Below are 13,646 nucleotides of genomic sequence, written 5' to 3' on the forward strand. Positions count from 1 at the left end.
TGTATAACTACAGTAAAAACCCTCTTCATAATAGGATTTGAAAAGGTCAAATACACTTATCAAGCAGGCTAGAAAGCCACATTAGCTGAGCATATCGATCAGTCAATATAGGAGAAGAGTTGCTATTGCTCATTACTTGAGGGAACGGGCGTGGGGAAGGGGGGGCGGCCAGAGAAAGCCAGGCAGTGCCCGAGGGAGCCAGGTGCTGGGCTGTGCTGTCCGCTCGGAATGCTGACCTGGCTGCGGCCATCTGCAGGGCTTTGAGGGGCAGCAGGCTCTGAATTCCCTCCTCACTGTAACCTGTGGTGGCGTATAGGTCGTGTATCATAATTTGCGTTTTACAGGGAAGAATTAACTGAGGCAGGGGCAAGTTAAAGTGACATGCCCAGGCCTTGGTGTCCTGTGACTAGCAAAGCCCATGTCAGATGGCAAAGGACACTTCTGTCCAGATAGAAACATAGTGGTTGCCCAGAGAAGCCCCTGGGTGACGGGGTGGCATCTGTGTACATATTGTCCCTTTGCGCTGTGGCCGCCAGTGTCTGTATGTGCCTGGTCATGTGTCCTAGTGGGTCTCAGTGTCTCCCTGGATGCATCTCTGTCATGCAGGGCAGGCCAAGCCCTGCAAGGAGTTCGGGGCGGGGGTGGGGGGGCAGGAAGAGCAGGGGGTGATGGGGAGAGCACGGAAGGTCAGTCGGTCACAGTCTCACGAAGCCGCTCGTGACTTTTTCCACAGGGGCCAAGTTCCCCATCAAGTGGACTGCCCCAGAGGCCATCCATTTTGGGGTGTTCACTATCAAAGCAGACGTTTGGTCCTTTGGCATCCTCCTGATGGAAATCATCACTTATGGGCGGGTCCCCTACCCAGGTAGGCAATTTTATCTGAATCAACTTGCAGTTCCCTGCTGTCCTGGGATGGCTGTGACAGCTCATCCTTGATGTGTGTAAGAATGGGATCTCCTTGGTGGAGACAGAAACCCAGGCATTTCCAGTCTGAAGGCGGAGGTTCTACTCCCTCCTTCGGCATTGCTCTGGGCAACAGGGCTGTGTCCCCTTCCTCCAGTGAGTCCCCAAACCTAGAATTAATTAAGGGTCTGAGTCTGAACTCAAGTTGACTCCCAACTGGTTTGTTCTCAGTTGAAGACGGGTGGTCCCTTACTTGGCCTTCTACCTTCGGTGTACTCCGGAAAGCCACACCCTGATTACAGAACCCCAGCCCTAGCCCCATGTCAAGGGTCTCTCCTAATTAGCTGGGTAGTGCATTTTCGGGGAGAACCTGCGCCATGAGAGATGGGCTTCTGCTGTGGTGGGCCACTCTCAGAGAAGCCAGCTCGGGTCCCATCCCCAGAGGAACTGTCGGCACTAAAGAGAAAATCTCCAGCCTCATTTCTAGCGGTTCTTCAAGCAATGAAAAATGAATAAAGGAATATTTAAAGGTGACACCAGGTGGGCGGCCAGGCGACCTGCGAGGGAGGAGACAGTGTCCGTGGCCTCTGCCGCCACTCAGCCTTGTTCTGTGTCCCCTCTGCCTCCAGGAATGAACAACCCCGAGGTCATCCGCTGCCTGGAGCGCGGCTACCGCATGCCGCGCCCGGACTCGTGCCCGCCGGAGCTGTACCACGGCGTCATCGCCGAGTGCTGGCGGAGCCGGCCAGAGGAAAGGCCCACATTCGAGTTCCTGCAGTCAGTGCTCGAGGACTTCCAGACAGCCACCGAGCGCCAGTATGAGCTGCAGCCCTAGCCGGTCCGGGGGATGTGTCGGCGCTGCGGGGCGCCCAGGTGGATGGAGTCAGAGCATCCCAGCTCCGGAATGACGCACACCTGTGGCCCGACCCACAGAACGGGAGGCATGTTCACCTTGTGACTCTTGTTCCAGCTCCAGATAGGCTGGAAAGGCAGGGAGGGATTGGTACCCCTATTTCTCAGATGAAACTAGAGGCGGCCTGGCAGTGGGTCACAGCTTGGACTCTGAGCCGGATACAACCGCAGTCACACCCTTCTCTGGCTGTGTGTCCTTGGGCGAGTTACTTAGCCTCTCTGTGCCTCCGCTTCTTCCTTTGTACAACTGGAAGTACCATTATAGTACCTACCTCGTATGTCCCTCATAAGGATTACAGTAGTTAACCCTGGTAAGATGTTCATGTGTTTGTCATCATATAAGGCTCCCTTGTGCTGGCGCAGGTGACGGGGAGTGCCATGCTCCCACTTGCGCGACCGCCCCCTCCCCACCCCGTGCGACTCCCTTTCTGCCACCAAGAAGCAGAACTGGGTCCTTCAAGACGTGGGTTCTGAGAAGGGACCACCTGCACAGGCTCTGAGCTGGGAGCCCTGCGCCAGACTGAGCTCCAGCGCTTTGGGACTTTGCCATAATAAAGTCATGAGATCTGACCTTTTCCGTGTTGTTACTGGTGACAAGCCTGGAAATCGAATCCGTGACGTATGTGGGCGCACGAGTGGTTGCCACTAGGGACTTGCGGATGACACTGGGTTTCCGGTGGAAACCAAGTCCCCAGCCTTAGAACAACTGCCCAGATCCAACTGTCACTGCCTTTGAGCGGGGCAGCAGGTGGCGCCCTCACCTCAGCAATCCTTGGCCTCCAGGGCCGAGTCGCGGGATCCTTGGCTCAGGAAGGCGGCCAGAGCTGACAGGGCGAGCCCCGCGCGCTGGGGGCGCACAGAGGAAGGAACAGCGCCCGGGGCTCCAATTACCAAGCACATAAACAATGAGCGAGTGACAATGGAATGATAACACCAGAACGTTAGAGGGTCTGCACTGCTCAGGGAGGCTCCCAATTTGTGATGCTTTTTGTTTATAATAGGTTTTTGAGCAGTTACAGGAAAATAAGAGGCAAGTACAGAGAAACCCATTTACCCTTCAGCCTTGCCCCTTAATTTCCCCTATTATTAACACCTTACAATAGTGTGGGACATTTGTTACAATTGATGAGAATATTTTGACACATTATTGTTAACTAAATTCATAGTTTCCATGGGATTCATTCTGTGTTGTATGTATCCTTCTGTGGTTTGGGACAAATGTATAATGACATGTCTCCACCATTACACTGTCGCACAGAATAGTTTCAGCGCCCTCAGAATCTCCCGTGCTCCACTTAGTCGTCCCTCCCTCCCTCTGAACCTCTGGCCACCAAGTTGCCATGTAGTGACTTCCCCGATCTTGTGACAACACAAAGAGGTATGACTATTGCCCTCCCTTCTATGTACAGAGGAAGAAGCCGAGGCACAAAGAGCTTGCCTGCCCATTGGCAGCAGGATGGAGCTGTGGAGCCAAGGAGAGCTGTGGACTGTAGCAGCAGCGTAGGTGGGGCGATGGGCTGGGGGAACTAGAGGGGCCGCCTCTGTGGGGGAACAGAGGCAACTAGGCAAGGGAGGACACATATCTGGAGAGTACGTGCTGTTTCTAGAATACCTTCCAGTACAGTCTGGATTCTCAAACAGCCCTGGCAGGGAGGGAGGGAGGCGCCACTGCTATTATTATGTCTCTGCTCTTTTCCACAAATGAGGGAACACCCCACTAGGCTTGCCCAGAGGCTCTTAGCTGGTCAGGGCTGGACCCCGGATTTGAATCCATTCTTCACCCCCAACCCCTGCCCTAAGTGCCATGTAGGGAGCATGGCACTCTCAGAGTAGGGGTGTCTGCAAAGGCAGGTCGAGCAGGCTCCCCGAGCAGTTCCCAGGTGGATCCTAGGGAGGGGGGATGTGCTCAGTTGGGGCTTGGACAGGTCTCCCCCAGGAAGTCCAGGACACCGGAGGCAGAGGGCCCCAGGGGCAGGGAACCCTGTCTTCTGGGCAGTGGGGACACCAGAGAATTGCCTGTGACCTCCCCTGGGAATCAAGGGCTCTTTTGGGGGAGGTGGCTGCTGAGTCTCTCAGGAAAAAAAAAAAAAAACATAGCTCAGCCTCTGCCCAACTAGGGGTAAGCCCACACCCCAATCCCCCCAAGAATCTCTGGGAATTGGCGCTGCATGGCCCAGAACCTGGGGCGAAGGGATGTGATGGTGGGAACTAAGCTGGAACGCAGGACTCCAGAGTCGACTGCTCCTGCCAAGGGGTCACCAGACAGACAGGAACCTGAGCCCAGGGGGCACACAAAGAAGGGCCCTGAGGGGCCCTGAGGGGACCTGAGGGGTCTTGAGGGCGCTTTGCAGGTAGGGGTGGGTGCGGGGGAGCTGGTACCAGCATGCTGGAAAACCAGACCCTCTCTCCGGCTTCACAGCCTGGGCCTCGGGCCTAGGCTCCTCCTCCCCGCCTCCCTCTCCCCGCCTCCCTGGCCGTCCTGGAGCTGCAAGGCCTGGGGCTGGCTCATCACCTCCCTGGACCCCTCCGCCTTCCTCCAAAGGTAAAGAGGGTCACCCAGTGGTTGGCCAACGTCACTATTCATGAAAATCACCTCCGCTTCTTGTTGTAAAACACAGGCGTCTAGACCTTTCCCTGTGATCCAGCAGTTAAGGCAGGATCCTCCTCTTTACTCAGCGCCCTAAGCGATTCCTCGTTTAGCCCCGTGGGGTTCTCAACTCCAGCTGCACAATTGAATCATGGTAGGGTGGACGTGGCAGGACAGCACGGGGAGAGGGCACATTTCGAAAATACCAGTGCCAAGATTCCAGGTGGGGCCTGGCCATTGGCACATCTGAAATGTTCCCAGCTGGCACTGATGTTCAGCCAGGATTGGGAACCACGAGGATGGGTTGTGTGGGGTTTGGAAGTTCCCTTTCCAGCAGGGCTGGCTACAGATCACTGGGGGCTGGTCTGCCGCTCAGGTTCTGGAATTGCAAGGCCAGCTCATGCCTGTGGCTGTTTCCAGTTCTGACATGCAAATGACAACCTGCAGAAACTACAAAAGAAAACCCCGCACATTCTCAGAGGCACATTGTTAGGCAAGGCCGGCACCTCCCCTCCTCTACCTCCTGCTGCCCACGGGGCTGCCTGCGGAAGGCGAGGCGGGAGCCAACCCTTGAAGGACGAGCGAGATCTGTCCCCACTAGGAGGCGCACTTGCCTAAGCAGTTCCCGGAACTGAACCGGTGTCTCTGTGTTTTTTGTTAGGTGTTTAAGTGAGTTTATGAAGGACAAGACACCTGCCGATTCGGCAGAAAGTGAAGTGTAAGAGTGTGAAGAGAGAGAGAGACAGAGACGAAGAGACAAAGAGAGACAGACAGGAAAAGATAGAGGTAGAGAAGTCAGAAAGAGAGAGAGACAGAGAGAGCATGGATGGGAAAAAGCAACGTTTCTTGCTCTGAGGACTTGTCTTCGGAGTGGGAGGGGAGGTTATCTTTGGCTGTGGACACTGTATTCTCCCAACATAATCTCGCAGCACACGTGAGGATGATGGAAAAGGGTGCAGGCCTGAGACATCTGGAGCATGTGATTGCTGCCGGCTCACCCAGAGCTCCGCTGAAGGGAGCACCCCAGCCTTGGACCCCAGATGTCTTCTTGACTCTGATGGAAATGGTTTTCTCCTTCTGTCTCCCTTGAGAGCCAGCACACAGTTACACACTTACATTTATTGCAAAGTGAATAATAGCAAGATCTTCGGGGTCGGATAGACCTGTGTTCAAATTCAAGCACCTTCTCTCCCACAAGGTATGATCTTGGGCACTTTGCTTGACTTCTGACGAGCCTCAGTTTCTTCACCTGTAAAATAGGCGTACTAATGCACATATATTACAGGCTCATTCGGTGGTTTAGATAAAATAGTAAACGTGAAGCTTTCATCACTGTACCTGCCTATGGTAAATGCTCAGAAATAGCTCTTATTATTGTTATTGTGGCCCCCCAAAGAAAAGCCTTCAAAGACCCTAATACAGCCTCCGACACCCTTCGCTGAGTTTCTCCTGGCCGCTGTGATATTTCTCCTGGCTTGGCTTCTAGCCATACTCTTCTGCACTTTGTTCTCTATCAGTTGCTGTGATTTCTCTTTGTCTATCTTCATATTCTTCCCACTCTGGGGGCAGAACTGGGAAAAGAGCACATGGGTAAAGGCACTTTCCCCAGAATAGAGTTCTGCTCTATTCTGGGGAAAGTGCCTTTCAATTTTACCCCTGGGTGAGTCTGCCCCAGCACATCTCGGGGGCTCCTAGAGCTTGCCCACGATTCTCACCTGTCGTTCCCAGGTTGGTCTGTGTCCTGGTGGGCATATGCTCCTACGATTTACAAAAAGGTTTCTCTTGCATCACGTTGCCTCAGTTGCCCCTCGCGGCAACCTCTCAGGTGTATGGCAGCCTTCATTTCTCTTCATTCTGGTCAGGATGTCATTTACTGTCGCATCCCTAGAGAGTGGAGGGGCCATAAGGCAAATCCTGGGCTCCTGCTTCTGCTTCAGCGCTTGAGGGACCCAGCAAATGGCACTGAGGTTAAAAGTGCTCTGGAGAAGTGAGGGACAGGGTGAGCAGGGTGGATACAACCTACACAGAACCTGTAGAGTGGCCCTTGTGGATAATCCTTTTAATAAGGTTAAGTAAACTGCTCTGAGAGGATGACGGGAAGGTTTTGTGAATGCCTGGTGGCATAGATGCAAGGAAGAGAAGCATGTGGTGCTGTTGGAGCCACCAGCCCTAGTGGATTCTCATCTTTGAGACAGAAACTGCAGTCCCTGGAAAGGTGAGGTGGCCAGAGTCCCTGCGTGTGAGGTCAGGAACTCTGTTGATGATTCACAGAGGAGGAACTCTGCCTGACATCAGCTGAAGACCTAAAAATAGCCATCAGGGAATGTCCAGGAGATAACGGGGAAAAGTTAAAATTTGGGGGCAGATGGTGCATGCACATGGAAAATGTCCAGCTGGCACCTATGGGGACTTTGTGACCTTTCAGGTCCTCACTTGACCCTAAAGGGGTACAGTGATGAATAAGACAAGAACCTACTCCTAATAAGCTTTTCAATCTGCCCTTATTCGTGGGAGCATGAGCCTCACATCACCCGTGCTCACCAGCAAGGATGCTAGCAGCAATGTCATCCACCCGTTCTGTGCTTCACGTCCACAACCTCATGTAGCCTGCATGCCCGCTCAGAAGTGGATTCCTTACTAGTCCCCTTTTGTAGATGAGAAAACCGAGGCTGTGAGAAGTGAGGTCATCTGCCAGGCTCACACAACTGGGACACAAACTCAGATCCGCCTCTGTGCATAGCCTCCTCCAGTGAGAGTCCCCTGGGAGAGGGAGGGAGCTAAGGCTTTGAGGAAGCTGGAGGCGGAGCTGGAGCTGGCGGGCTCTGCGTGTGCCCCTTTTGCCTCTCTCCGTTGCTGGATGCACATCGTGTTGTAGAACAGGCTTTGGAGGGATCAGGCAGTGTTCACTCCACTTCTTGGTTCTGCCTCTTACTGGCTGTGGAATTCCTAGTGAATTATTGAACCTGTCTGAGCTCGGTTTCATCATCTTTAAAACGGACACAAGCACATCTATCTCAAAGGGAACCTAGGGATGAACGGAGATAATGTATCTGAAACTTCGGGGCAGGGTCGTGCATACAGTAGGACATCAACACACACACACCCACTCCCCACTGTCGAGACTAAGGCCAGACAGCGTCTTCCCTGGGGTCACCCGGGAGTCACTGTGGGAACCCAGCCTGCCCACCCCATGCTGTTGGCTTCCATTTACGATCAGCAGCTTAGCTCCTGTGCTACCAGGTCCCCGTGGCAGCAGAGGTTGACAAGGGCTGATGGTATCCAGTCCCCAAGGGGTCTGAAGGCAGATTACTGAGGACTAATGAGGTGAAGAGGGACTGCTGTCTGTGAGCTGACAGCATCGCCTGGGAGGAAGGGACGTCAGGGTGGCAAGGGGCGGGGGCTCCCTAGTCTCAGCCCGATATCTTCTGGAAGGGTGAGGGTACCATCTGGGCCTTTCCTCCTGTGCCAAGGTCACTCTGTAACTCTTTATTAAACTTAGCCTCCTGCTCATCACTCTGGACTGAATGGCCTTTTCCCATGAACCACCAGGCCCTGGCCTTCCTTGCACAGACAGGGGCTGTGCTGCATGCTTCTGCTCTCCAGAGAGCAAATAGAATGCATGTCATCTGCTCTGGAGACTGGGCAAGGGGGGCGGGGCGGCGTGTGCATGTGAGTGTGTACATGAACGTGCGTGGGTGGGCATGTCTGCGCACATAACTAAGCAGACCAAGACACCTGAGGAGAAGACTTAATCACAGAATCGAGCAAGCTTTTCATCGTTGGCATTATTCCTTGATAGTATTGTTTCTTTCTTAACTCCAAGGCTCCCATGTGACATCTGGTGACATCATCTTACTCATTTCTAGCCTCTAGCTAGAGGATTGGGTAGTAGGCCTACCCAATCCTCATACACCACTTGAGATTAAGAAAAATGTTCAGTGCCTCCTGAACCCCAGGTGATCCACAGATATTTATTACATGAGTGAGCACATGATAAAGCAAAATGAGACATGGTTTGGCTAGAATGTCCCTTCTGTTGAGCTGGGCTGAGTCTTTTTCCCACTGTGTCCCTGGTCCCTGGCATAGGGCCTGGAACATACAAAGTGCTCAATGGACATTTATCAAATACGTGAACGAATGGACATTTATCAAATACGTGAACGAATGGACATTTATCAAATACGTGAACGAATGGACATTTATCAAATACGTGAACGAATGGAACATACAAAGTGCTCAATGGACATTTATCAAATACGTGAACGAATGGAGACAAGTGCTCACATCTCATAGATAGTAACATATTAATCCAAAACAACATGTTCAATCAGGGCTTAGGCAAGGATGGTTTGAGCCACATGAGAAAAGGGAATGAGACTAGGAAGAAGAGAGCACAGTGCTCGATGGTCTGAGGGCTCCAGTCCTGCTCAGCTGAGTGGCCTTCCGGAAGCCAGCCAACTCCTCGAACCCGATTCCTCACTTGTCAAGTGCTCTCAATAATCAGAGGCCTGGCCTGAGGTGGATGAGACGGTGCCTGCCCAGTCCCTTGCAGAAGGCCTGGCATACGACAGACATTCAATAAAAGGGTAATCGTTAATATTTTTACCAGATTTCTGTGCGGGAGATGTGGGTTAAACATCCAGAAGAGTAGGATGAGATTGCTGCTACTCCTGAAGAGGGGAACATGTGAATAAGTGAAAAGTAAGTGTCAGACGAGGAGAAAATATTTGCAGCATCTATATAGCAAAAGATTACTGCAAAGAAAACTTGAGTCCTCTTCTTCCTAAACAACCCGAAAACAAGTGGACAAATGATAAGGAATGGGCACTGCACAGACAGAGAGATACAGTCAGCTAATAAACGTAGGAAAAGGCGACTGACCACAGTAGTAAATGGAAGAATGAAAATTAAATAGTAATGCAATATTTATGCCACCAGAATGGCAAATGGCTATATTGCTAAGATCCAATAATACTGGTGACGATGTGGGGAAATGTTATCCTCATCACGTGGATATGTTATCCTCATCATCATGGGGGTGTAATTTGATGAAGGCTTTTGGGGACATTTTCTGGCAGCACCACTCAAAACTGGGCTGCACATACTCAGCAATGGAGCAGTGGCACTTCTAGAAAATTATCGTACGCTAAAACACACCCTCGTTCTCAAAGATCAATGCTCAATGCCTTCACGACAACATGTTTGTCATAGCGAACAGCAAACGCTGGGAACAACTTAAAGGTACAACAATGGGGAAGGTATGAGTAAATCACGGCACCTTTATTTTATGGATTATTATTCTGTCATTAAAATGAATGGGCCACTTCTATAGGTACAGATATAGAACCATGGCCAAGACACGTTGGCGGGAAGAGGTACGGAAAAACACATGTGGCATCATTTTAAATACACACACACGATTTTATATTTATCACACACACATACACACACATACACACACACACACTTATCTGTATGCAAATGTGAAACAAAGAGACCCGAATGACACCCACCCAAGAGAGCCTTGTGTGACCTCTTGGGTGGAAGGATGCTAATGGGACAAAGGTGGATAAGGGAGAGCGCTCAGATTTTATTCTGTCCTTCCACGTTTCTGGAGTCTTTTAGAATGAGAATGTATTAATGCATTTGGAGAAAAAAACAACACCAGGCAGTGGTCAGTAATGGATTGCTTGATGCAATTGTGCTTGGTGGCAGAGAATGGATGACATGACCCCCGGGGCTGGGTCCTGCCCTGAGGCTCTAAGCCTCCCTCCACCCCAGTTCGAGCTCATTTCCTCTCCAGATAGAGTTCCCCTGCAGGTTATCAGAGGTCTCTGCATGGAGAGGCCGGCCCGCACCTTGCCTTTAATGTGCCATCACTGGCTTAATAAGGTCCCAGCACTGAAGGAGGTTTGTGGGAGGTCCAGGGACCTCGGATCACAAGCCGCAGAGACATGCTGGACGGTGACTAAGCCCTGCCCCTCAGCCCAGACCAGCATCCTAATGGAGTGGGGGTGGACAGATAACTTCGGACCACCAGTGTCTCCGTCCTCCATGACTATGACATCCCTGCTGGCACATTCTTAGTAGAACTAATACTAAAATAATGGAATTTTTGATATGACCCAAAATCTGTCACTCACGGGATGTTACATTTTAGCCAATCACCTACCTATGCAATCATCAAATTATAACAAGGATGCTATGGACAATGCTGGTGCTTACTGCTGATTCATTACTTGTGTGCCAAACAATACACTAAGCAACTTTGTCTCCACCACTGCATTTAATTCTTTAAATTTCTCTATAACAAAGGTATCAATTTTACTAAATTTATAGATAGACTAAATCTGCTGAACACTGTTTACACCCTTGGTCAGCGGTTCTAATCCTGGCTGTACATTAGAATAATTCCGGAAACTTAAATAAACGCAATGTCCCACCTCAAGAGATGTTGATGTAAATAGTTAGCTAGTTCGTTGCACACAGTGGCATTTAAAATATTCATTCCATGGTGCAACCAGGTGGAGAACTAATGTGTTTAGATGCTGGTTAAACTAAGATAAAAAGGGACTGACTTCGAACCACTTTCAGCATTAGAGAGGCAGATGGCAGGTAAACCCACCAGCAGAATATTACAAGCCCGGTAACAGTGATGTGCAAATACTTCATTGGGAGACAGAGTGTAAAGTTCCTTTGAACAATTTATTTAATCTCAGTTTATTCTTTTTTCATCTGTAAATGAGAATAAAAATCGACTTGCTCCTAAGGTTATTGAGATCTTATGTTAAGGGTCCTTAGTACTGACCAAAGTAGATTCTCTTTTCTATATTTACAAAGTACTGTAGAGACCTCAGCTCTCAATCTGTGAAACGGTGATTGTGATGCCTCGTTTACAGATTCCCCTGAGGATCATGCGAGACTGAAGGTGTGAAGTCTTTTGCAAAAAGCATCGAACAAATGCAAGATGTTCTTATGATTCTAAATATCTAAGCTGGTAGACATTTTGGATCCTTCTCCATGAATCAAGTTCTCCTGGCATCCCAGCCACCTCCTCAGACTTTTTTTTTTTTGAGGTATATCATGGCATTTAAAAAAATATTCTCTTTGAACTCTCCAGAACCACGGTTGTGCATTTGGCTTCTTATTCTGAAATATTCATCCGTAGTTAATAAGGGACGGCAGGGTTAGACTCGATGCCATCTTTTGAAGGACTCAGATATTAAGTGACCAAGGTCACCAGCAAATAATAGCAGAACCAGGATTTGGAACCATGCCGCTGCATAGACTTCTGCCAGGAAAGCAGAACGGCCCAGTGGAACCGCATCTGCTTTAGCTCTGGGTCACCCCCACGTGACTCCTTCTGCCCCTTAACCTTGGCAGAGGGGGAGGGACCCTCTCCATTGTGGGTGGCTCACACAATTCCATTAAACTCGAGCCCCACTAATTGAGACTTTGTGTCTTCTGGGTTTTCGAGGAGGCTGGTGGGGTGGAAAGAGCACTTCATGGAGTCGGAAGCCTGACAGGCTTCTCTGAGCCGTAGCTGGGCCGCTCGTCAGCCTCACGTCTCTCATCTGTGAAATAAGCATATAGCGAAAGTCCCTGCGGAACAGGAGATGGCAGCGGATGTCACACCCTTGGATGTCAAGTCAGTAGGTGCCAGGAACTGTCATGTCATCCTCCTCCTCCTCCTCATCATTTGTGCCGATCCCTGGACTTCAGCTTCCTCATTTGTAAACAACAAGAGGAAAGGTTTGCTGACCTTTTAGGTTTCTTCCAATTCTATCTACAATCCTGACGAGCCAGGTGAACTTTCCTTGCACTCAATGCCACCTTTTCAGGAAATCACATTTGCCAAATCAGTGTAAATGAGACTGCAGGGGAAAAGAAATACTTCACCCGAGTTGGGAAACAACTCACAAAAGCTTCCAAGAACCTCCAGAAATCTACAGAACGTGCTCATCACAAATATGCTGCTCTTTGAGGCAATTCACTAGCAATTCCATTAGCCTGCCTCGAGTTATTTTATGTCTCTGAAAGTATCAGGACAGTCTTTTAAAATCTTCAGCTTTTCAATGCAGAGCTTTCATGACTCAGGCTCATCTTTACTCCACTCGAAAGGGTGGGCGCAGGTGAATGGAGGAGGCCTCCCTTGTATGGCCTCTCAGAGAAGTCTGAGGGAGCCTGGAATTTGCAGGAAGGCTTTGGAAAATTCTGGACAAAATCCATTCATGAGTTTAGAAATCAGGAATCTCTGGTCTTTAGAGAAACCACTTGGACACTTTTCAGACCCTTTGACACCTATTCCCAGCTCCATCTCTGCTTGGTCGTGCAACCACAGTCTCTCCTGGCTTCTGAGGCCATTTGGAAGTGGAGGAAGCTGTTTCTATCCTCGGTATAGAAAGGACCCTTAGAACATCAGAGCTGGAGGGGTTCCGAGTCCCCCTAATCTCTGTCTGGGCCCAACCTCTGTGTGGTTTCTGGAAAGTTACCCAAATTCTCTGTTACTGCAGTTTTCTCTTATAGAAGTTACGGTAGGTCTATCTCCTGGGGTTATTGAGAATCGTGTGAGTAGGAATGGCACCTAGCGACCGCTCATCCAATATCCTCTAGCTCTTAGGGATGACAATCAAGACTTAGAGGAGCTGATCTAGGAAAATGTCACTAACTTCTTGGTTCCCCCAGAGGCCTGTGGTGACTCCATTCTGCAAGGATCATTTCCCAGCAAGTGCTGGGGATCCCTCCCCAGGGGTCCAGAAAAAAATCAGAGTGGTGGGTGTGTCATGGAGATGAGTGGGCTGTGGAAGTGGGGCGTCATGGAGGGATGAGGGTGTTGTGGGGTGTTTGTACCACGGGATGGGTATGTCATGGAAGGGTGGGGGTATTTACTCTCTCTTTGCTGCATGTCTCAGTTTCCTCTGCTACAGAATCTGGATAATGAGGATACTACCTCAAGGGTTGTTGTGAGGATAAGTGGGGTCATGTTTGTGAAGTGTGCAGTAGATGTTAGCCAGTGTTTGGGTTACTGTCATTCAAGTTGCGGGCATCCATTAAGCACCCTTGTGGAGCCAGCACTAGTCCAGGGGCCTGAGGGATCTTCCTCTCATTTCCCCTTTGTTCTATCCCTGCCCTTGTCTTTGCTGCATTGTTGGTGGTCCTGGGCCCACCACAGGACTGTCTCCCTGTGATAACTCTGGGGTCGTGGGGTCAGTCTGGGGCCAGCAGCTGGTCAGGCATCCATGCT

The 13,646-nt window shown here is 50.4% G+C and overlaps 1 protein-coding gene across 2 annotated transcripts in view; it reads left to right on the forward strand.

The window, feature by feature from the left end:
* BLK (BLK proto-oncogene, Src family tyrosine kinase) overlaps window positions 1-2,373 on the forward strand; it is a 51,414-nt gene extending 49,041 nt beyond the window's left edge. For both annotated transcript variants that reach the window (XM_023530253.1, XM_011359442.2), the window contains 2 exons: window positions 734-865; window positions 1,533-2,373. In XM_023530253.1, the coding sequence (XP_023386021.1) occupies window positions 734-865; window positions 1,533-1,738 (338 nt within the window). In that variant the 3' untranslated portion in view covers window positions 1,739-2,373. The remainder of the gene's footprint in view (window positions 1-733; window positions 866-1,532) is intronic.
* Window positions 2,374-13,646: the final 11,273 nt, after the last annotated feature.

Source organism: Pteropus vampyrus, unplaced genomic scaffold (genome assembly GCF_000151845.1).
Source record: "Pteropus vampyrus isolate Shadow unplaced genomic scaffold, Pvam_2.0 Scaffold47, whole genome shotgun sequence".
NCBI classification, from domain to species: domain Eukaryota; kingdom Metazoa; phylum Chordata; class Mammalia; order Chiroptera; family Pteropodidae; genus Pteropus; species Pteropus vampyrus.